Source organism: Lissotriton vulgaris, chromosome 5, assembly GCF_964263255.1.
Source record: "Lissotriton vulgaris chromosome 5, aLisVul1.2, whole genome shotgun sequence".
NCBI classification, from domain to species: domain Eukaryota; kingdom Metazoa; phylum Chordata; class Amphibia; order Caudata; family Salamandridae; genus Lissotriton; species Lissotriton vulgaris.
The window spans coordinates 66,516,165-66,541,705 of record NC_141693.1 but is presented as its reverse complement, the minus strand read 5'-3'; the positions used below and the strand labels follow the sequence as shown (position 1 = coordinate 66,541,705).

Sequence of the window (25,541 nt, the reverse complement as noted above, 5' to 3'; positions counted from 1 at the left end):
TGTAGCTATATACAAGATAACCCTGATAAAAAGATAGGGGGAGAGGAATCTGACCGTCTAGAAGAAAGTATTTAAGACAACGAGATAGAAATAGCAATGGGTGGGCTACCCTTAGGTAGGGCTTCGGGAAAAGTTGCCATACCACTAGAATTCTATAAAGTTTTTAAGGATATTATGTTGGAGCCGTTTAGCCAGGTTATAAAGGAAACTGGAAGTAACAGAAAAACACCTGATTCGTGGCATATAACCAAATTAATATTTGTTTTTAAAAAGGGCAAACCAGCAGATGAATGTGGGTCATTTAGACCAATTTCATTGATAAACGCAGATGCGAAAATTTACGCTAAAATTCTGATTCTGAAAATGATTTGCGAATAAAGGATTTTAAATTGTTGTCGCCTATGCAGACGATATTGCGGTCTTTTCAACCGAACCAGGGGAAGCATTAAATATAATAACTGAAGCAGCAGAACAGTTTGGATCAGTGTCTGGTTATAAATTAAATGTCAACAAGACACAAGTTCTTCTTAACTATAAACCAGAGAGATCTATACTAGGTGCTTGCCCGATTGTCACATGTTTAGGGGTTAAAATAACAGCAAGGATTGATCAAATAATATCATTCAACTATGAGGAACTACTAAAAGAGACTAGCAGGTTTTTAAAAAAATGGCATTCACTAATGATTGGAATAATTGGTAGAGTCAATATTATCAAAATGAAAATTTTGCCCAAATTTCTATATCTTTTTCAAGCCATACCACTCCGTATCCCAAACATATTTTCGAAAAACTAGAAGGCGTATTAAGCAGTTTTATATGGGGGTATAGGAAGGCACGTCGAGCGATAGATTGGCTAAAACGTCCGTATTGCCTGGGTGGCTCAGAGTTTCCTGATTTTAAAATATATTTTTGGTCAGCTTGCTTCACACGACTACTCAGTCTTATCCATCCAGCTAACACAATGTTTGGTCATAAGTATATTTTGGGGATAGAGAGTCACATGTTTTTGTACAGACTCAATGATCCTAACTACTTTAAAAGGGTCAAATTTAAGACTCTACGAGACGAGGTTTTTACTTGCCGCTCAATTGTGTTAAGTAAAAATATCTCATGTTATCACAAGGAGCTACCTCTTTGGCAGAACCCAGGGTTACTGAGATATTTCATGATCTGGAAGGAAAGAAATTTGATAACAGTGGGGTCACTTGTATGGGACATTTATATGATTATAATGGATTTGTTTCATTTGAAAGGTTACAGGAAAAATACCGGTTACCGGGGTCTATGCTTTTTAAGTATTATCGGATTAGAGATTTTTTTGTGAAACAACTAAAATTGGAGAATACAAAGGACTCAGAGATATGGGGCCTCTTCTGTACTGGGGGATCAAAATCTATGATAAGTAGAGCATACAAACGGCTTAGTATTGGGAGACCAGATGACTGCGATAGATTAGCGGAAAAGTGGAGTGGGATTTTGGGGACAACAGTGACGACAGGTACAATCTCTCAGGCCTTTAATACCATAGATAAGGCTGTACATGTGACTAACTTGAGAATGCAACAACATCGCATGATCTGTTTGTTATATTACACTCCGGATAGAATTGTAAAATGGTCATCAGGCAACAACGCTAATAAAGCGGACAAAATGCCCGAAATGTGGGTTACATGCGGCAGATATTAAGCATACGTTTCTGCTGTGTCCAGAATTGACAACATTTTGGCAGAAAGTAGAAGATGTTTTACTCCAAAAACTAGGGATAGGAGTACCTTTACAGATGTCTGAGGTTTTGTTAGGATATAGCTATAGAAATATCAACTGCAAAAGCTTGGTCACTATTTTATTAGTAGCAGCTAGACAAACAATAGCTAGGGTGTGGACATCCCCGAAACCTCCAACTGTGACGGATTGGTGGCTCTTAGTGAGGCATATATATGATATGGAATTCTCACTGGCCGGGACTAGAGGGATGCGGTCAATGACCAAATGCATGGCAATATGGGAAAATATTTTTGAATGATGATACATACTGTTTAGGCACATTTTCTACCTTGGCTCAATGCAAATCGTGAATTATGCTTGACAGTCACTTTAACTGTTTACCATCCTTGAGCCACCCACTGTACAAAATTCTCACCACTGTTCACTTTGCGCCGCTCACGCTGTTCACCTTGTTACTTGCGGCGCCACGTTCTTCACCTGTATATATTTGAGCACCAAGTGCATTCTGGTGGTCATATGATTTCTCTAACACAGTGCTGCCATAACTGTATAAATATTACCCTGCATACTTTTTTCTGAAATACAAGATGAATAACAATATAAACTCAATTGAATAATAGTCTCCTTTATTTCTACACGTGTAATGCTTTCTGCATACATGCATAACTGTCTACGAAATATTACCTGTTGGGATATTGTATGTTTTTCTACCTTTCTACCCCAATCCCGACTTGGTTTATGGGTCACACTCCTGTAACTTCTTACGGGATTTTAGATTTGGCACAGTCGGGGTTGGACAGGCCTCTTACTAGGCTAAAGTTTGAGATGTATTAGCTGAGTGTAAGATAGTCTCCTCAAGATATTCAGCCTTGGCTTTGCCTATCGACTCTTTGTAGATGTAAAGCAATTTTTTTTAGAGCCGCTTTATCTATCTCTAAGTAATTCCAACCTCCATTTCCTTACTGCTTGTTTGCAGCTAGTCTTCATCAGCCTCAGCTCTTCATTGTACCATGGAGCAGAAGGCTTTTTGCAGCTTTTGGCTTTCCTGAGGTGCGCTAGCTGATCTAGCGAGTTGGTAATTTGATGGCATAGATTTAGGTAGTTCACTGCCACTGAATCGTGCATGACATAACTTTCACCAAGAAGCTGGGGGAGGTCCAACGATTTTGATACTTTAGACCACTCTCTGCTAGTTCGAGTAGCGGGCGTATAGACATCTTGTTGTTGACGATTAGCTACTTTCAAGGAGAAGAGGAACAGAAAGTGGTCTGTCCAGCATTGTGGGAGTATTTCCTTTACATCAGCGAAAACAAGATCAAGCACATGGCCCTTCTGATGAGTTGGGTGTAATACCAGCTGTTGAAGATTAACATTCTTACAGGCCCGGCAAAGCTCTTTAAAAGCTGTGTCAAGGGTACATGCAACAGAGCAGTGTAGGTACATGCAATAGACCAGTGTAGGTACATGCGACAGTACAGTGTAGGTACATGTGAAAGATCAGTGTAGGTACATGCAATAGGTGTGAGTAGGTGCATGTGCTAGGTCGGTGTAGATGCACAGGCTACGTCTGTGTAGGTACATGCCCTAGGTCTGTGTAGGTGCATGTGCTTGGTCAGTGTAGATATATGCGATAGATAAGTGTAGGTACATGCGACAGAGCAGTGTAGGTACATGCGATAGATCAGTGTAGGGACATGCAATAGATCAGTGTAGGGACATGCGACAGAGCAGTGTAGGTACATGCGACAGAGCAGTGTAGGTACATGTGAAAGATCAGTGTAGGTAGATGTGATAGGTGTGAGTAGATGCACGCACTAGGTCAGTGTAGGTGCATGCACTGGGTCAGTGTAGGTGCATGCACTGGGTCAGTGTAGGTGCATGCGCTGGATCAATGTAGGTGCATGCGTTATTCCACTGTAGATGCATGCGCTACGTCAGTGTAGATGCTAGAACTCTGGAACATAGAATGTGTTGTGCGGTAAATGTCGAATTCTGAGGTAATTTCCCATTCAATAGTGAAAATCTCTGAATACTGCAATAACGCAGTTGCTTGCAGATGTCCATTCTAGCAGTATCATTAATGTGAGGTGTGAAATTACCACATCTGAATTTCTGATAAACTGAGCATGAATGTCCAAGTGGAAAGAATGATTTAAACCCAGGAAGTGCAGCAGCACATATACAGAATGGAGAGATGTAGAATTCTAGAAACATCTGGAAAGGACAAAGTTTACAGACACAAATCAAGTAACTGTAACTGACTCAAGTGCACATTACCATTAAATCGAATACCATACCATACCATACCATCCCACCCCATATTATACGATGATCCCACCCCATAGCACACCACTCCACCCCATCATAACGTTCTATATCATACCACCATAACATTCCATACCACACCATGTGATCGCATCCCATCCCTTCCTATCCCCTACCATACCCCCATAATATTCTATACCATTCCATACCATACATACCAGACCATTCCATAGCACACCACACTATCCCATACCACACCTCACCATATTCATGAACAGTAATATACAAAGCTAGTCATCACAGGGATATTTACCTTTATAACTCTTCACCGCCATCTCTGGGCACTGAATCTTCATATTATCCCACCTGTAATAACACACACATCATCTTTGTATTAATGAGCAATGACAGCTACAGGAAGAGAGGATGAACATCACATAAGACCTGTATTTGAAATAAGATTCAGTATTAAGAGCAGCGCCTGCGGACTAGAGCTCAGTGTGAGTTACTGTTTATACACAACAGTCGAAGCTCTAACGATATCCAAAAGCACCTTTCATATCAGTCAGTCAGCCAAGTAACCTTTATTCGGATATTGCATTATCCATAAAAGTACACACATAATTACGTACCTGGTCAAGATAAAATCACATTAAAATACGGTGACAATACTGCGTTTTTCCGTGATAAAAAGAGTGACAGCAAAAAAGTGCAAAGTATCATTATTGTCCGAGTCCACAAATTCATGTCTATTTCTATGGCATTATCAAATAAAATGTACATAAACAGGAATCGCCCTTAAACTAGCAGCAATATATACATATAACACATGTTTAGCAGCGTTATTCTAGGCACAGATTTTGTAAAGTGCATAAAGTATAAATCCTAGTTAATAGGCCATCTAGGTAAAGTGCAGAATGCAATATCAGCCAGAGATCAAAGGTGGGCCGTTATCTATGCCGCCGTATTTACAAATGGAAATGCGGGGAAAAGGTGCAACTGTGCCAAGTGCTGATATGTAAGATCTCTAAAAACATGTTGGCCAGATAGGCGTGAACTGTCATGTTATTGTAATTCACATATTTACAAATAGCAACATGGGTTAAAGTGCAACTGTGCAAAGTGTAAGGTGCAAAAAGACCTCCTCCCGGTCTGTAAAGATCACATTAGTCCATGTAAATAGGTATTAATTCATAGAAATACAAGATCAAATGGCCATTTTTAAAAAAAGTACACACACGGTATATTAATCCATCATCTTTAAGCTGCAGAACAGTCTAAAATATAGGGTAAGATGAGGTGAACTCTCGCCCCAAGTCAGATGCACAGCAACTGAAAGCCTTCGTGGCCATTCAAAAGTTAATCCATCATTTACTTTTCTGTGATTTTTTCTGCCAATGTTCTATTCTCGTTTTTTTCCACTTTTTATTCTTTCCAATTTATTCAGTACTCCACACACGGGATTGGTTGCCAATTTTCCAAGCTTCTCACGCATAAACTGTGCCCATCCGAGCCTCTCGCTTAAACATGACAGTGGCAAAAGGTTCGTTCCAAGCAGTGTTTATTTAAAACCCAATGCATTTCGGGGCTAAAAGCCCCTTCGTCAGGGGACACTGTTAAAAAGGAAGAGCCTTCATACTCCTCCCATCTCACATAGTCATGACGAATAGAACATTGGCAGAAAAAATCACAGAAAAGTAAATGATGGATTAACTTTTGAATGGCCACGAAGGCTTTCAGTTGCTGTGCATCTGACTTGGGGCGAGAGTTCGCCTCATCTTACCCTATTGTCTAATTGAGGGCCACAGGGCAAGGCTCGATGTCAGGCTGCACGCATCCTTATAAAATGATGGATTAACAGAGTGAAATATGGTGGAACATGATTACAATGGAGTGCATCCCGATTTCTCGAATTGTTTGAACAGTCTAAAATGCCACATTAAAATCCTTTATACCTTTAGCTCTAAAGAATGGTATTAGGAGGAACTTGCTGTATTTTTGATAATAAGAGCAGAAGAACAAAAAGTGCATTAGTGTTTGTTTTCCAGGGTTCTGGCACGGGCAAACCATATTCTCAATGTTGGAGTGATAGCCCATGGGGAAACACAATAAGTACTTTATAGATCCTGCTCTTAAGCGAAACAGAAGACTACGCTCCCAACATGTAATCTCTTTAAGGAGGTAACCGGCTGGTATAAGCGAAGTGGATTCAATATCGCCTTCTATTTGAATATACCGTTTCACAGATGATTTGGCTAGTTCTATATTGTGTCTGGTCCCCCCTTAGTGCCTGTAGAGAATGTTACGGATTGTCTTCCCGTTAATCCCCTCTAGTCCATTTGAATTATCAAACATGAGTTCAAGGACGACTGCTGCCAGGCTCGCCTGAACTTGGGCAAGCCATGGGATTTTAATACCCTGATCACATTTTAGGCAGTCAGCCAGGATTTCTCTTGTCAATCAGGCTTCGGGGGTTTTCCAAACCTTAATCCAGAACAACACAGGACGTGCCTTAATGTAGTCCTCCAAATGAGACAATTTCTATTCAGTGTGGCTTATAAAAGTGGATGATGAAATTGGTAGACCCAAAAGCCTTCTGCAGAATCTGTTCTCCTCACTCTGGGCATTTTTTAAGTTTGAGTATCCCTAAATTTCGGCCCCATACATCATAATTGGAATGCATTGTGTCCTGTAGATTTTTAATAAAGACTGTACCACCTCAAATCTCTTAGGCTTGGGAAGGGTCAGTACAGAGTTTATGGCTTTAATAAACTTAGACCGACCGTAGGCCAAGTGTGGGTCCATGAACCGTTGTCGAATAATTGTTACTCCAGGTAGGGAAAAGTGCGGGTGCATAACAGTGATTCCTGGTCCAGGGCGATCCTATTGATGTGGTGTTTTTTTGGGCCACAGCACATTAAAAACGATTTTTTTAAATTGGTGCAGAGGTCAAGACTATACATAAAATCCACAAATCCCCTCACTAAAATCCTCAAGGCATTTGGTGTGCGACCCATTAAAACTGCGTCGTCAGCATAGAGTAGGGCGGGGAGTTTAGTGCCATTTATTATAGGGACGTCGGGAGTTAGGTTAGACAGAACGTTATGGAGTTCGTTAATGTATAAAATGAATAAAAGAGGGGCAAGGACGCACCCTTGTCTAACGCCTCTACCGACCGTTATGTCTCCTGACACTGCTCCATCCATACTTATCCTTACTCTGGCTTTTAAATCTCTATGGAGGTATGCCAGAAAGTATACCAAATTATTATCCAGACCATAGTCCAAGAGGCGTTGCCAGAGCCTTGATCTGTTAACAAAGTCGAAAGCGGACGAGAGGTCCATAAAAGCCAGGTACAGTGGACTGTGTCGGGCGATGGTATATTTTCCTATTATTAGGTTCACATTCAGACACTGTTCCACTGTACCCAGGTGACTTCGGAATCCCAACTGGCATTTATTTAAAAACATTTCTTCCTCTGCCCATGCCCTGATTTTATTAAATAAAACTCTGCCTAATATTTTGATGGTGTTATCAATTAGTGAAATCGGCCTATAGCAACTCGGATCCGATCTTGATCCTTCTTTAAAAATTGGTACAATTACAGAAGTTGACCATGTACTGGGGATATCAGTTGTAATTAAGGTATTAAAAACATTTAATAGTAGGGGGCCCAGAATTGCTGTTCTGATTTTGTAAGGTCTATAGGTAGGCCGTCCGGGCCTGGGGCTTTATTGTCCGCGCTCTGGGATATTGCCTCCTCAACCTCACCTATGGTTATTGAAATTTCGGCAGGACACATATTAGACAAGGAATTATCGCAGTATAATGGGGGGGCATATATCTTAGAAAAGTAGGTGACCCATACCTCGCTAGAGATATTGCAGTCGACGGGAGTGGAAGGGTTCCCAAGAGATCTTAGGGATTTGGTTGCGGACCAAAAGACAGTTGTACTTTTGGTGTTGGCGGCACAGGCCAGATTATCCCAGTGTTCTTTCAGGACGGTGTCACGCCTGAGACTTAATTCCCTTTTATAGTTGGACCTTAGTACATGAATAAGGGTGGGATCTCTGGGGTGTGCCGACAAAGCCACTCTCAAATCCCTATTAGCTCTGGAACAGACGTTATCAAACCATTTGGGGTCGGGGTTACGTGTGCCCACTGGTCCAGAGATCAGATTTTTTATACCTACACATAATTCGTTAAATGCAATGACGGCCTCAGGATTAGGGTCTGACAAGACCAGGCACGTCTCACATAGAGTGGGGTATGCTTTTATCATCTTCACAAAAATCTCTTTATAGTCTAGACAGGTTATGAGGCTCAGTAATGGGAAAGCAGCAGAGCCAGACAGGATCTCATCTGAATATTATAAAAAATTGTCCAACTCTTTGGTCCCTTTCTGGGTATCTTATTTTAATGAGATCTATCTGGAGGGCTGTTAAATTCCACCTTCCCTAATATCAGGCAACTGTGGTTATGATCTTTAAGCAGGGTAAAGATGCTAGGTTAGCGGATTCCTATAGACCTATATTGTGATTGAACTATGATTACAAAATGATCACAGGAATCTTGGCTAAGAGTTTGTCAGATGTTTCGCAAATTTTTATCCATTTCGATCAAATGGGGTTTGTGTCGACAGACAGCTATATGAATTAACCCATTGACTTATCTGTGCGAATGATACGGCAGAGGCCTTCAATCTCCTGTTGACAATCGTAAGACTTGATGCTGCTAAAGCATTTGATAGCTGTATTCGGGTCTATCTTTGGGAGGTATTGCAGAATTATGGTTTCAGCAGGAGTGTTATTGGAGCTGTACAAATGTTATGTAAGGTGCCGGGCGCCAAGATTTTGGTTAATGGCAAACTTACAGCTTTGTTTCAGGTAAACCCGGGAGAACTAGGCAGGGGTGTCCTTTATCATCAATTCTGTTTCATCTTCATATTGAGCTCTTTTCTCAGATGATACGGCAGGATAAGACCAGTCTTCCTTATGAAGCTGCAGGTTTACCAACCAGAATAGCACTGTATGCTGATGACATAGTTCTGTATACATCGAACCCAGAGGTCTCTGTTACACAGCTTGAGATGCATGCCGGAGATTTTGGGAGTCTGTCAGGGTATCTCATCTATAAGGGGAAGACAGAGATTATGACATGGGCCAAAGAGAAGGTAGAGCTTCAAACTAGAACCTAGATAAGGTATCTAGGAATCATGGTAACTCAGAGTTTGTAGGAAATACCAGCTGTAAACCTAACTAAGGTTCTTATTAACAAATTCACCCGTTGTGAACTCCACATCAATCTCGAATCGCAAATACATAGTCAGGCAAGCACTGGGACGTAGGTCTGAGGTTATTGATTGACAGGTCACGAGTGGGGTGGCACTTAGCCGGCAGACAAGTGCATGGCCAGGAAACCTTAGATCAATCCCACAGATAGGAGCAGAAACACTACAAGGGTCAAGGGAGATTGGCCCCAATAAAGCACGCATGGCTGTAGATGGTGCGCGCGCTCCCAAAAACCATAAAGGCAGATGCCACATGAGTTAGAAACACAGAGCCAATCAGAATACAGCACACGCAGTGATCACGCGCTCACCATGCAAGACATCTGGACACGTTAACCTCTGGCTGCATTGTGTCCATGCAAGGTCGAGGCACACCTGGATTATTCATTAAATTAATTTAGGGCTCTAGAGGTCAGCAACTTACAATCCTCACCATACAAGATCACAAGAAACATTAATTAGACTTAAATGCATGATGTCAATGATTTGTAAGTGACATTCCTGTAAACGTAGTGCTCAATTGATGGCATGTCGAGGGAGATGACCTCCATATTTCACTGGATCCCCATGTTCTAACACTCCCAAAGTAAGCGGGAGATGCCTGATTTATTTTGTTAGACTCGTTAATAGTTTTTTTTTTCCAAATCCATTTAAACCAATGCAAGTTATCAGGAAAGTACAGTTGTCCCGTCTATTAAATACATTAAGTATTATTACGTATTGACACTTGTACTTGAACCATAGGTACTTCTTGTACATTTTTCTTTCAGTAAACACACCTGCTCTTTCCTTGAGCACAGGGAAGTAAAACAACATATACGGCATAATGGCAACATCTGGAAGCGAGAAAGAGGGGCGTTAAAAAATATATATATATATATATCACAGGAATTTATTTGTTTTGCATTGACTTGGAGGCAATTTTATGGAGGATACAGCAAAAGCAAAGCTGTATGTGGTTTAAAAATTCATGAGTCACCCTGCTGAGACAGGTGTGAATCAGGTATGACATGGGTAGAAACGGAAGTGCCTGCAAATATTTTTCAAACGCAGAAACACTTTGGCATTGGAGCCTACATGTACAGGGGTGCTATCTAGCACTGTAAGTGGGATAAAAAAGTTTGAGAGGGTACTCTAAAAAGACAATGGCAAAGAAGTGTAACAAGGAATATTTTAATAGAGGCGCTGTCTCATCTTGTGTGTTTTGCTTTTCAACCTATGTGGGAAGGGTATGCCCAGATGTGGGTCCCGTGCTCATTAGGCCACTGGAGTCAAGCTATCCTGGCTGAAGGCGGCTGATAGCCAGAAACTGGTCCTAGGATGCTTGATTCCGGTCCAGGGAAGACATGGCTTGGCAGTTCGGCCTAGACTGTACCCATGAGGCACAGGGTCAAGACTGATTTGCATATTGCCATGTCTGAACTGGGGTGGCTTGGTGAGCAAAATAACGATGGATTAAACCCAGATCTGTGACTGGGGGTGAATGTTTTGCCATTGTGCAATATTCCATCCATCATCTTGTGTGTTTTGCTGTTCACCCTATGTGAGAAGGGTATGCCGAGATGTGGGTCCCTTGCTCACTAGGCCACTGGAGTCAAGCTATCCTGGCTGAAGACGGCTGATAGCCAGAAACCAGTCCTAGGATGCTTGATTCCGTTCCAGGAAAGACATGGCTTGGCAGTTCGGGCTGGACTGTTCCCATGAGGCACAGGGTCAAGACTGATTTGCATATGGCCATGTCTGAACTGGGGTGGCTTGGTGAGCAAAATAACGATGGATTAAACCCAGATCTGTGACTGGGGGTGAATGTTTTGCTATTGTGCAACATTGCATCCTTCATCTTGGGTGTTTTGTTGTTCACCCTATGTGGGAAGGGTATGCCCAGACGTGGGTCCCTTGCTCACTAGGCCACTGGAGTCAAGCTATCCTGGCTGAAGACGGCTGATAGCCAGAAACTGGTCCTAGGATGCTTGGTTCTGGTCCAGGGAAGACATGGCTTTGCAGTTCGGGCTGGACTGTTCCCATGAGGCACAGGGTCAAGACTGATCTGCATATGGCCATGTCTGAACTGGGGTGGCTTGGTGAGCAAAATAACGATGGATTAAACCGAGATCTGTGACTGGGGGTGAATGTTTTGCCATTGTGCAACATTCCGTCCTTCATCTTGTGTGTTTTGCTGTTCACCCTATGTGGGAAGGGTCAGCCCAGATGTGGGTCCCTTGCTCACTAGGCCACTGGAGTCAAGCTATCCTGGCTGAAGACGGCTGATAGCCAGAAACCAGTCCTAGGATGCTTGATTCCGGGCCAGGAAAGACATGGCTTGGCAGTTTGTGCTGGACCGTTCCCATGAGGCACAGGGCCAAGACTGATTTGCATATGGCCATGTCTGAACTGGGGTGGCTTGGTGAGCAACATAACGATGGAATAAACCCAGATCTGTGACTGGGGGTGAATGTTTTGCCATTGTGCAACATTCTGTCCATCATCTTGTGTGTTTTACCTTAGTAATACGAAGCACCCTGCATATATGATTATAATACCTTCATCAGCTTAATCCCAATTGTTTTCAGGGAGAAAAATGTAAGTAATCCCGAAGCCGGGTTTACATCCCCCCCACTCTCCCAAAAAAATTAAAGTGGGGAACCACGGGCAATGGCTAATGGGCCAAGGGAGCTGCGAGTCAAAACGTTTGGGAACCACTGGCTTATAATAAACTGTATATAGGAATGCTACAGATCGATTGTAATTTGAGACAGTCCTCGACCCTGTGGCTGCAACTATTCTCCCGGCTGCTATGTTTTATTAAACAAACTGTTCCTGTTTTGTCAAAGGCCTCTTGTCTCTAGTTTTTCAAAGATATTTCATTTTCAAGTAACACCAGGATATAGACGCTCTCCTTACAAGATGATGGGAAAATCTGATTGTCTTGTTTAACAATAAACCACTTCCCTTCCACAAAAAGCTTTTGCAAAAGTTGCAAGGGAGGGTCGGCAGCTTCATATGGGCATCCGAGTTAGCCAGGATCTCATGAAAGAAGCTCCGGAGGAGACTGAAGCTAGGAAGGTCGGCAGCTTTATATGGCCATGAAGGGCAGCCAGAATCTCATGAAAGAAGGAGGAGACTGTAGCAAGGGAGGGGCAGCAGCTTTATATGGGCGTCCAGGGGAGCCGGGATCCAATGAAAGAAGCACAGGAGGAGACTGAAGCAAGGGAGGGTCAGCAGATTTATATGGGCATCCAGGGGAGCCAGGATCTCATGAAAGAAGCTCCGGATGAAACTGAAGCAAGAGGGGGGCTGGCTCTTCCAGATTTTCAAGCCTCCAGTTCAAGAATTCCCGGCTCTTGGCTGGGGAACTAGACAATTCTTAAATGGGTCAATTGTATAGAGCTATGTTGGAACATTTAGGTCTGCATACGTTTTTCCTTTAAGTTTGGGAACCCGAAGTTTTTAAACAAGGAAAGCTGAAGATGCTCTTAACAGCCCTGAGGGTGTGGGTATTCTTTAGGATAATTCTCGGGATAGATTACTATGCGGACCTGGCATCAATTTGGGACTCTCCTGGAATACTCGAGGGTCTTAAAGATAAACTTGGTTATCCCCTCAAGCATGGCACATTTGCAACCTGAAGAGACTTCAGGAAGGGTGATGCCCTCATCACATAACAAGAGATATCTGACCTGTTAAAGGGGGGGCTTTCAAACTTTAAATACATTGCAGCTATGTTCTTGGAGGTCATTCCAAAAGTTGTCGGAGGTGAGCGTTTCGGTGAAGGAGGACTTCCTCAAGCGGTGTAGAACCGTGGATCAATAAACACACAATCCCGGCCACTGTAAACCCAGTCTTTCCCGATCTAGAACTTTTAATGACATTAGCGCATCATCCTACCACTGCAGAGAGGAGAAGTCATGTCACTATAAGATGTAACCTAGAGGCACTGCCACTTCTTAGGATTCTTCCATCTTCTTTCACTGAACTGGTCTGTTAGCATCCATAGGATCTATCTGTTTCTTTATCCTTTGTGGATCCATAGGATCAGTAGGGGATTCATTCTATTAATGACAGATAACATTACTGCCTGGACTCCTTTGAGTGTATAGTTGTGTGGAAAGAGATGCGTTAAATAAGACCCACCACTGTGCACTGGAAGTCCCCAGGTGAGGAGGATGTGCATCCAAAGCCCTTTATTCAATCCCAGGCTGGGGTTTTGCTACACCTAAAATGCATCCATCGGATTAACTTTAATGGGTACAAAATTAGATGCAATTCATTGGGCTTTTATCTGCATGGATTGTGCAGTCGGCGCCCCCCAGCTCCCAATGATTCTCCTTCGAAAACACGGTACCGTGGGTTTACACCCGATTGGTACATTTAATGTACTTGTAAGTCCTTAGTAAATGATACCACCTCTACCCAGGGCCTGTAAATTAAATGCTACAAGTGGGCCGCAGCACTCATTGTGCCACTCACTAAAGTAGCCAACATGTCTCAGGCTTGCCACTGTGTTTAAAACTGACATTTTGCCCTGGAAAAATAAACCTTGTGCCAGGTCTTAACCTTTCTTTTTAGGGCAAGCGTAAGCATACGACCTCTTGCATAATTTAGAATAATCTTCTTGTGGGCTTAAAGCCCTTCTCCTGTGTTTGATTTGTTGTTTGCGTCCTTTAATAAACTTTGCTTGCTAGGGATCAGTCCTGCCTCTTTGTACCTCCTTTTCTCTTCCGTTCCTCCCATTGAGCAGGACTTAGTACTGTCTCATTCCGCTTCGGTTCTTTATCGGTTCTTTGGGGGACAATGTTTTTCTTGGTTTCCTACTGTGATACTGTGTGCCTGTGTTCAGCTTCGGCGCCATAGCTGCTTACATTTAAATATAGCATTCCTCCTTCCCATCTCCTCTTAATGCCAAAGTTGTGTTAGTGCTGCCTCCTGCGCCGTACCTCCCCCTCCGTTGCTTGTATTTTTTTAGCCTTTGTGCACTTTTTGATGTCCACTGTCAGTTGTGCTTTTTTGGTAGGATATTCGTTTGGTTTGGGCTTCCTTTTAAAGAGGAATTGGGCTTGTTGAAGTCTTGTTTGTAGAAAGGCATGAGGCACCGCAGCCCCTCCCACTCCTCCTTGTGCCTGGTGCCCCCATCCCATCTCTCTCCCCTCCTGCCATGTTGCAAGAGCTACAGCCTTGTAGGAGCCACCTGCATCCACAGATTGTGCCTAGAAAGGGTTCATCGTGTGCAGACGGTTTGGTTGTATCGTACTTTGAGGTACACGTGAAACCACTCCTAGTAACTAAATTCAACGTTTCTCGTTTCAGTGATTGGCTGTAGTCTGCGAGAGGTAAATGAGGAAATGTCTCACCCAATCCACCCACGAAGAATGTTCCATTGCGTTACTGCTCGGCCCTCTTTCCTAAAGCAACAGTTCTGGTAATTTGTTTGTAAAATAATGTTTATGGAACAAGAACTTTGTTACAGTCAAAACGCATTGTACCGCTGCTGTAAGCAATATACATACTGATGCAAGAATATATCAAATTATTTCTGCAAGCAAACAGCACGCCGTGCGATAACATACTGGAGAGGTATGTAAACAACCCAGGGGTGTAGCTGTCATAGGTGCAGCAGGAGCAGTGGCACCAAGCCCAGGAGCACAAGGAGCCCATTGTATCCATAACAGTTGTGTTTTATATTTTCCTATTGAAAGCTGGGGGAAAGGGCTACAATTCGATTGCTTGCATTAGGACCCAAACCACCTTTGCAACACCACTGTAAATACCCACAAAACAAAATAAACAAAACAAATAAATTATCACTTTTAATTAGTTTTCGCTTTTGTGATCAGAGAACCTGTAAATGTATGATGAGAACAAGAAGCAAGAATATATGTACGGTATTTAAGTAACTGAAAATATACAAAGTGAGTTGTATAGTGACAGCCAACAAGTAGCCTAGCATGAGTGATACACCTTAAGTCACGCATTGAATGATATTAACCAACATCATTTTACATGGCGACTTTATTCCACAGTACGTGCCTAAACTTACTACTTAAACATTACAGGATAAAATAAATTAAAAGTGGAAGAATGCAAAGTGCTGCTTGATAAAAATCCTAACTGGGTGATGTTGCTCTGGCCTTGAAGACATTTAGAATTTAAGCAGGAAGAGAAAGGCAACACAATATAGAAGTCTTCAAGATTGACATGTTATGTTATCTGCCATTAAGTGTGGCACTTTTTACTCTCCGGATGGATTACAGAAGGACCTATATTATGGTTTGGAGAGGAGTGCTATTGTTTCTATGCATTATAAGGGAAGAGTTGGACGTGGTACTGACTAAAGGTATTGTCACATCACAGCAAATCTGACACTTCTAGTCGACATGCTTATGTTTGACGATTATGTAAGAAACATGGTAGGTCACACTTCAGGCAGCTTTTATATACTTAAAACTGTTCAGGTGTCGCTTAGGAGATACATTACCCACTTGGTGTCATTTTCAGTTTAAATAATGTTCGCTTTGTAAAATGCACATTATTCAACTGAAATGACAATGCTGTCAAGTACAGGACTGTGTTTTTTTGACATGAGCGAACAAGGCCTCAATTAGTCTGACTCCATCTTGGACTGGGAAATAGCCATGTTTTTATTTCTCACTGACACTGCTCAAAGCAAAATGTACTGTGATGCTTTGTGTTGATCCGCTGCTCTTTAGTTGAATTGTTGCTTTTCTCTGCCTCTTCCTGCTCACTCCCCGTAGTCCTATCCACTCCTAAGGCTGATATTGTTTACGTAGCCAGGTTTGTGCTAAAACGTCCGATTACGTCAGGTCAAAGGAGAGCTAATTATTATCAACTTAGAGAAATTGGGCTAGGATGGAGGCATTATAAAATGTGTATTCTGATTGGACAATGTGCCGTATATTTGCATATCCTATGCTAACTGCACGATTTAAGTTGTGGTTATGGTTCATCCATACTAATATAATAAAGAGAGAGCCCAAACCTTTGAGGCGGGTAATCTCAGGAACCACAGCACCAATCACAACACCCAATACAGCGTTGGAAAGGGCAGTTGCAGCAGAAGGACATAGGCTATGCAGACGCCCACCATATACATTTGAAAGGTAAAAGAACGTGCCAGCAAAGTAGTCCCTTGTGGGCGTGTCTGCGTTGTGCTGTGGGCGTGTGCTGGGGGCGTGACAAACGCTGGGGGCGTGTGGTACGTTCCGCCCTTCATGCCATGTCTCATATCGTGTGCTGTGGCCGTGTGCTGGGGGCGTGGGCGTGTGCGGGGCGCGGGATTACAGAAAAAAAAGCGAGCTCTGTGCCCAATATTTCATTGTTTTTTCTTCCCAGGTTCTATACATTCCAGCTCCGGGTGTCCACTCTGCTCCCTTTAAATACCCCTGCACCCCATAATCATAACACACTCTTACTCCTTAAAATACCCCAACACCCTTAAACACTAACTCATCTTAACCCTATAAATATACCCTGTACCCCAAAACCCAAACCTATCCCTAAACCCTAAAAATACCCCTGTACCCCAAAACCCAAACCTATCCCTGAACCCTATAAATATCCCTGTACCTCAAAACCCAAACCTACCCCATAACCCTATAAATACCCCTGTACCCCAAAACCCAAACGTAGCCCTAGAGAAATAGGGCTAGGATGGTGGCATTATAAAATTTGTATTCTGATTGGACAATGTGCAGTATATTTGCATATCCTATGCTAACTGCGCGATTTAAGTTGTGGTTATGGTTCATCCCTACTAATATAATAAAGAGAGAGCCCAAACCTTTGAGGCGGGTAATCTCAGGAACCACAGCACCAATCACAACACCCAATACAGCGTTGGAAAGGGCAGTTGCAACAGAAGGACATAGGCTATGCAGACGCCGACCATATACATTTAAAAGGTAAAAGAACCGTACCAGCAAAGTAGTCCCTTGTGGGCGTGTCTGCGTGTGCTGGGGGCGTGACAAACGCTGGGGGCGTGTGGTACGTTCCGCCCTTCATGCCATGTCTCATAGGGTGTGCTGTGGGCGTGTGCTGGGGGCGTGGGCGTGTGCGGGGCGCGGGATTACAGAAAAAAAAGCGAGCTCTGTGCCCAATATTTCATTGTTTTTTCTTCCCAGGCTCTGTACATTCCAGCTCCGGGTGTCCACTCTGCTCCCTTTAAATACCCCTGCACCCCATAATCACAACCCACCCTTAATCCTTAAAATACCCCAACACCCTTAAACACTAACCCATCTTAACCCTATAAATATACCCTGTACCCCAAAACCCAACTCTATCCCTAGACCCTAAAAATACCCCTGTACCCAAAACCCGAACCTATCCCTGAACCCTATAAATACCCCTGTACCTCAAAACCCAAACCTACCCCTAAACCCTATAAATACCCCTGTACCTCAAAACCCAAACCTAGCCCTAAAGCCTAAAAATACCCCTGTACCCCAAAACCCAAACCTACCCCTGAACCCTAAAATACCCCTGTACCCCAAAACCCAAACCTAGCCCTGAACCCTTAAAATACCCCTGTACTCCAAAACCCAAACCTACCCCTGAACCCTAAAAATACCCCTGTACCCCAAAACCCAAACCTAGCCCTGAACCATAACATAGCCCTGTACCCCAAAACCTAAACCTAGTCCTGAACCCTAAAAATACCCCTGTACCCCAAACCCTAAACCTAGCCCTGAACCCTAAAAATACCACTGTACCCCAAAACCTAAACCTAGCCCTGAACCCTAAAAATACCCCCATACCCCAAACCTAGCCCTGAACCCTAAAAATACCTCTGTACCCCAAAACCCATACCTATCCCTAAACCCTAAAACTACCCCTGTACCCCATAACCCAAAACTATATCTGAACCCTCATAATACCCAAACACCCCAAACATATACCTCAGTACCCCAAAACATATATCCCTATACCCATACTCACCTTATCCAAACAATTAAAAAAAGACATGCTTTTACCATTCATGCATTTACAACGAATTTCGTTGTAAATGTATGCATGGTAAAAGCATATAAAATGTAATGCCATGCATTATAATGGCATTGCGGAGTCATGGTACTTTCGTAATGAAAGTATGCGGAGTGATGGTATGCGGAAAGAAAGTTGCGGAATAATGGGTGTTTACCCTCCCCCGGTAAGTACATTGGTGGCACGGCGACCCACATCTCCAGCAACATACTCATATTTTTTCACAACCAATTTGAAAAATGCACTGGTCTCTCTCATTGATGGCCAGCACCGACATACACTCTTAGACACACCTCCCGCCACAAGTTCTAGAATTGCGAACTTTAGAGCTGGGGAGCTACGTTCGAATCTCGGCATCAGCTCAACATCCTGTGATTCCAGGCAAATCGCTTTGTCTCCCCGTGCCTACCACAAATGAATGTGTTCTTCTTTAATGTAAATTGTGCTCATGCCATGTTGTCGAGTTCGCGTTATATAATATTGCAAGGAAAAATAAAGTAGGGAAACTCGAGTTCACACACTACTGAACGCGCATTCTTAAGTGCATCAGCAGTGCACTGTGAAAAGGAGCGTTTCACAGGCCTGTCACAGATAAGAAATGCTATCAAAACGAAATCCTACAAAACAATATACTACTGGCAGGCAGCAATTCATACCTGGATAACGTCGGGACGGGCTGCTAGTTTCATTATAAAAGGATGCATGTTTGCGGTGGAGCCAGATACATATTTTAGACTCTTTCTCGAGCCGCTTGGGATGCTGCCTGATATTCTATTGATTTGCTGCATATTCTGGACTTAGACCATTGTTTCTCATTTTGCTCATGCGGTCTATTCCCAATGACTCAAATATTATGCAATTAAGACAATCTATTTATTTACCTTCTGTATTGCACTTTCATATTTTAATAAACTTATAGTGTTTCTAAATTACTGATCTCAAGTCTTTTTGAATAAGGGTTGACTCAAACATATCAGCATTGACTTATACATTTATTGGTATTTGTTGGACACTTTATTTGCATCTCATCATATCACATGAGATAGAGATAACACCCTGCATTACGCCTTTAGGGCCACTAGGTTTGCGGTTACCGGGTGTATTCTCCAAAAAGGCGAAGAGACAGATGTTTACAGCTACCAGAGAGCAGGAGATAGCCTCCTCTTATTATGTTTGCCATACAGGACCAGAAAAGGCAAATGTATATTTTATTGGTTTGTGGCATCTATAGCTGGGGAGGAAGCCACATTTTAGTTAGCCATCACACGTCCTCAAGCTTTGTGATTTGTCCATAAATGTTTCCAGAGGCACGCGTATATTCCTGAATCAGACTGCATGACCCACTTATAAGGTCCTAAAGGCAACTGCACTGCAAACTAAAGCACATAGGTAAAAGGCATTGTTATTTGCACCGCCAATAGCTCTAAGTCTTGCAAATGCGATCCCTATTGCATTGCAAATGCTTGTTGATACTTACAAGAGCAGGGTGCATTGTATTGAAAAAGTAGGACATAGGTGTTTAAGTTTTACATGTCCTAGCAGTGAAAAACCCATAAAGTAATTTTTCACAGAGTAGGCCTATCATTCCCATAGGCAAACACTGGGTTACCTTATTAAAGTTAATAAGTGATAACTTCAGTTTGGGAACAGATAGGGAAATAGTGTTTACATTCAAATCAATTTGAATTTAAAATCATCTGTAATGGTGACGTTGAATTTAAAGTCCCAATTTAGAAAGCACCACTTTTAGAAAGTTATTTTTGCACTTTTATAGAAATTTGGCATTTTTCTGCTCCAATCATTTGTGCATTTATGCGAGTGTTCCAAGTTACATGACTGCGATTGGCTCACCTATTGTGGGTTGTGTATTCCTTCCAGACACTGAGCAAACGATGAGTGGAAAGGGCCTGCCTGAAACAATGGCTGGGGAGAAGCTACCCTACCCTAATTACATTTCAAAAGAATCAGACAAAGGAACCTGAATTCAGGCCTGGCCTTGCATTTGTCACCCTGGACAGTTTGACGACAAGACCAGGGGTTGGAAAGAACTGACCAGAACAAGTTTTATGGTTGGTTGGGGAATTTCCCCACACAAAGCTGACACGAGTATGAAAATGGGACCTTCAAAACATACCATCAGAACACTCCCAGTCATGTGGAAGATTCAGAAGGACTGTCCTGCTGCTGGAAGGACTGCATTGCTATCTGAAGAAGGATTGGACCTGATGGTCTTGATCACAAGGGTTAGTCAGCTGATCTTCTATGTGAGCTACAGTGACACCAAAAGCGGCCAGAGACCTCTTTGCAATTGCCCTGCTGACCAGAACCAACTTGACCTGCCTGGACCTGCTGTTGGCCACTGTTGAAGCGATTCCTGATCCACAACAGCTGCGTAAACGCCTGATCACTTCCCTGAGATCCGCCACACTGATCCTGCATCCCCAAGGCTGGGGGACCATCAGAACACCCGTGGACATTGCGGAGACTAAAACTGAAGCCGAGAACCCCGAAACAAGAGGGAAATCAGCATTTTTCCAGGCGGTTCTCGGAACACTGAGGCCTGGAACTGCCACAGGGTGTTGCTCCAGCTCCTCCATTGTGTAATACAGTGGTCGGGCCTCAAATTAGAGCCCAAAGCGGCAAAAAGAAGTCGGAACCACTGGGGGACGAAGGAAACACTGGGGAGCTGCCGTGAGCAGAGTGGTGAAAAGGAGTTGTGAGTGACACTATTGCAGTAGCACTGATGCAACTGCGCAATTCCCCAAACTGGGGCGCACGGATTCCAAAAAACGGTGGTGTCCTCCTTGGTCGCCTGCGTGGCCCTCCCTTAAGGTCTGCTCATGGTGACGTGCCAGAATCAAGGTGCTGGGACTGTGGTTGATACGGAGTGGTAGGGAAGCTCCTAGAGCTTCGACAATCTGTACGGCCTGGCACACTTAAAACAGTCTATCAACTAAATAAAAATGGCCAGTCCCTGCCAGGAGATTATCTGAGGCCGTGGGGGCCACAGGGGGGTGCCCCTGAACAACAGCAAACAGAGGCGAATAACTCACTTAATTGGGACATATGAAGCGCTGACCACGTAGCAGTGGATGAAACTCAAGCCAATTCCGGCAGTCTCCAACTGCGCTGTAACAGCTTTGCTCAAACCTGCAGATTGCTCTCCACTATTCCCATACTGAGGAATAGAAGGCAGGCACCTGCAGCCATCAAGTCATATCTAGGACATCTGTCAAGCCCTGTGATGCCCACCTGCGGGTGGCGTAGATCGACCTCAACAGTAGGAGCAGACCCTGCACAACCGTAGGAACTATGTTGGGTGCAAAGGGCCTGAGAGGTCACAACAGACAAAATTGGACAAATACGCTCTGCCAAAACCTGTCGAATCCGAACACCACAACAAACGGATAATGGCAGCCAGCCCGGAGGTGGAGCTCCCTGATCTCACTCTAAAGGACGTAATGGAAGCCATCTCGGAGGTCCACTCATCTCCAGAACAGAGAAGAGACACAAAACCTTGGGAAGTGACACTCATCAGAGCAGACCTGACGAAAATTGGGTAGAAGGTGAAGCAAATGAAGATTGTCACCACCAGTCTCATAGGAGACACCTCGCAAATACAGCAAGATATCAAGGATCTGCAGGTCTTTCAAAAATTTGCAGAGGACAAGCTAGACGACTACGAAGGCCGCACAAGACCGAATAATGTACGGATCATTGGGGTACCTTAAAAAGCGGAGGGTCCCGCGGCGGACCTGCTTGTGGAGGACCTCATACTCAATCACCTTCAACCAAAGGGGTTGTCAAAAAATGTTGTGGTGGAGAGAGCACACAGGGTCCCGGAGGATGACCAAAACCTGGGGCACCTCCACGACAGATGTTGACAAAGATTTTTAACTTCAGAGACAGAGGTGCCATATTGCAAAATGCCAGAGTGGCCCCTCCACTCAGATTTGAGAACTCAGAAATCTCCTTCTTTCTTGACTTCACCTTAAATGTACAGAAACAGCATCAGTCATTCCTAGTGGTAAAGAAAAAACACAGACACAAAGGGGTCAAGTATGCTATGCTGCTCCCGGCACGGCTTCGTGTAGAGGCAGAGGGCAAAGCTTGGTTTTTTGACTACACAGAGGCAGATGCGGACCGGCTGGAGGGTTGGAGAAGAGCAAGAGAACACAAAGCCTGCTGAGAGGTGGTATTGAACCCATCAACAGACAGAACCGAACTTGAGATGTAAGGTATCAAGGACTTCATCCGCACATTTAACAGGATAGTCTACAAGAACTTGAAGAGGTCTACTGAACCTATAGGGCAAAAAAGGAATTGACGACAAGTGGTAATTATTATATGACGCAGAATGGTTATTGCTTTGCCCCCCTAGGGAATCCAAAGAGAAACATAGAATGGGGGATGGTTGGGGCAGCAGAGCTATTCACCCCCCATATTTGCTTCTTTTAGTTAACAGTTAGGGCGACAGGCACTCTGCATAGTTGAGTTATGGGCAGTTTGAGGCCCGGAGTGCAGGGGAGCAGGGAGGGGTGTAGTAGGGTTGAGATAGGATTAATACAGTTCTTTTTAGAGGGCAACATTGGCCACCCGCAGAAAAGAGAGGAGGAAAATTGTTTACAGCCACACTAATTATCACTCACTGGGACAAAAGTTTTAGGCTCATGAGTTAGAATGTAAACAGGTTTGGGGACAAAGTGAAACGTAGTATCTTATTACAATATATTAAAACGGCATGCCCCGGACGTCAGACTCCTTCAGGAGTCACATCTGGTGGGAAACTCCTGCAAAGCAATGAACAAATGGGCCTACAGACTAATCATCCACTCTGGTTTTATCACTGGATCCAGGGGTTGGGAATCATGATTAAAAACTTGTTTCCACTATCCATCCAAAACTCCTGGGCCGACGAGATGGGCAGATATGTAGCGGTTTCTGGGAAATGGGCGGGGAAACCACTCACGCTAATGGCTGTATATGCCCCTCCGGGATTACAGAGCAAAACCTTTACTTAGGACTTAGGAAAAATAATGCTGTCTTTCCCAGAGGGCTACCTAGTTCTGGGTGGGGACCTTAACTCAGCGGTATTGGGCTTCCTCGACCCCACCCCCCAAGAGTTATAGGACCTTCACATGAATGGCTCCCGGATTTCCTAGAAGCACTCAGCCTTGCAGATACATGAAGAGCAAACCATCCAGACAGCATTCAGCACGCCTTCCACTCAGGCGCGCAGAATTGTTTTTCTCGAATTGACTACCTTCTTGTTCCGGCATCCCAAATAGGCAACATTCGGGAGATTAAACATATGGCGCAGGGTATCTCGAACATTCCCCCTTATGGGGGGAGCTGGTTCTGGGGGAGGAAATAGTGGGAAGAATAGCACCAATCAACCCCTGGTACCTTTGAAGCTCTGTGGTCAAAAAGGCAGTCATGCTAGCCATAGTTAACTACTTCCTGGAAAACAAAGACTCTGTGGGCTCATCCCAAACCTTGTGGGAAGCCTTCAAAACAGTACTGAGGGGGAAGGCGCTTTGGCTGATCGCGGGAGTGTAAAAAGAAAAATCAAAAGACTTAGTCCGCTTAGAGAATGAGATCCTACTACTAGAAGAAGGGGAAGCGGGAGTGGGGATGCAAGAGAAGGCCCATGCTTTGAAACTTAAGAGATGAATTGCAAATGCTACTTACCAGTATGCATCTGTTCTTGGCATGTAGGGCTGCTGACATTCATATCTGTGCATAGATCGCCGCCTAGTGTTGGGTCCGGATGATTGCACATTGTTGTCCTGGAAGAGTCTTCGAAGTATCACGAGATAGGTGGCTCCTCCCCTGGACTACAGTGCGCATGGGCATCGACTCCATCCCCAGATTGTTTTTAGCCATTGTGGCCGAGATGGAGTGAACCTTGTGAATGATGACCATGCCATGAAATGACATGTAAACACTGCAGCTGCTACAGGCGCCGGGGAGGAGGGCGGGCGATATGAATGTCAGCAGCCCTACATGCCAAGAACAGATGCATACTGGTAAGTAGCATTTGCAGTTCGAGGCATGTGGGCTGCTGAATTCATATTTGTGCATAGAATACATAGCAGTCCCTCCATTAGCGGCGGCCGCCCGTGCCAGCTGCAGCAGTTTGGAAAAGTGTCTTGAGAACAGCCTGCCCTACAGCTGCCTGCTGTTTAGAGTGCACGTCTACACAGTAATGTTTAGTAAATGTATGTGTGGTAGACCATGTGGCTGCTCTACATATGTCCTCTAAGGGAATGCTTCCAAGGAAGGCCATAGAGGCCCCCAACTTTCTGGTGGAGTGGGCTCTCGGTGGAATTGTAAGAGTGCGTTTAGCTTTCGCATAACAGGTTTGAATACATATAACGATCCACCTAGCAATACCAGCCTTGGAAATAGCGTTACCCTTGTGATGTGACGCAAAAGCAACGAAAAGCTGCTTAGTCTTTCTAAAATCCTTGGTCCTATCAATGTAATACATTAGGGCCCTTTTAACGTCAAGGGTGTGGAGCATCCGCTCCGCCAGTGACTCAGGATTTTGAAAAAACACCGGCAACTCAATTGTTTGGTTTAAGTGGAATTGAGACACAACCTTGGGTAGAAATTTAGGGTTAGTGCGGAGCACTACCCTGTTAGCATGAACCTGGAAGAATGGCTCTTGGATTGTGAGGGCCTGCAGCTCACTAACCCTCCGTAGCGATGTAATTGCCACTAAGAAAGCCACTTTCCAAGTCAAGAACTGAAGTTAGCAAGAATGTAGTGGCTCAAAGGGAGGACCCATCAGTCTCGTAAGAACCACATTGAGGTTCCATTCTGGAGCTGGTGGGGTCCGTGGTGGAATGACCCTTTTGAGTCCTTCCAGAAAAGCTTTGATAGCAGGCACTTTGAAAAGTGAAAGGTGCTGTCTATTCTGGAGGTATGCGGCCATCGCAGACAGGTGAATGCGGATGGAAGTATATGCCAAATTACACTGGTATAGATGGAACAGGTAACAGATGCTGTTCTGAATGGAAGCATCTAGTGGATTAATGTTGTGGTTTGCGCAATAAATGACAAACCGCTTCCATTTGGCCGCATAACATGCTCTAGTAGTGGGCTTTCTTGCCTCCCGAATGATGTCCATGCAATTAGGAGGAAGGTTAAGGTAGCCAAACTCTAGGACCTCAGGAGCCAGATCGCCAGGTTGAGCTGTCGCGGGGTCCGGGTGCTGAATGTCGCCATGGCTCTGCGTCAGAAGGCTGGGTGTGAGA

The 25,541-nt window shown here is 44.0% G+C and overlaps 1 protein-coding gene across 1 annotated transcript in view; it reads right to left on the bottom strand.

Moving 5' to 3' along the window:
* The window catches only part of LOC147710189 (E3 ubiquitin-protein ligase TRIM39-like), a 236,764-nt gene that overhangs the window by 53,634 nt on the left and 157,589 nt on the right, over positions 1-25,541 (bottom strand). Inside the window, exon 5 of the mRNA XM_086919946.1 lies at positions 4,306-4,358. Coding sequence (XP_086776072.1) covers positions 4,306-4,358 — 53 coding nt within the window. The remainder of the gene's footprint in view (positions 1-4,305; positions 4,359-25,541) is intronic.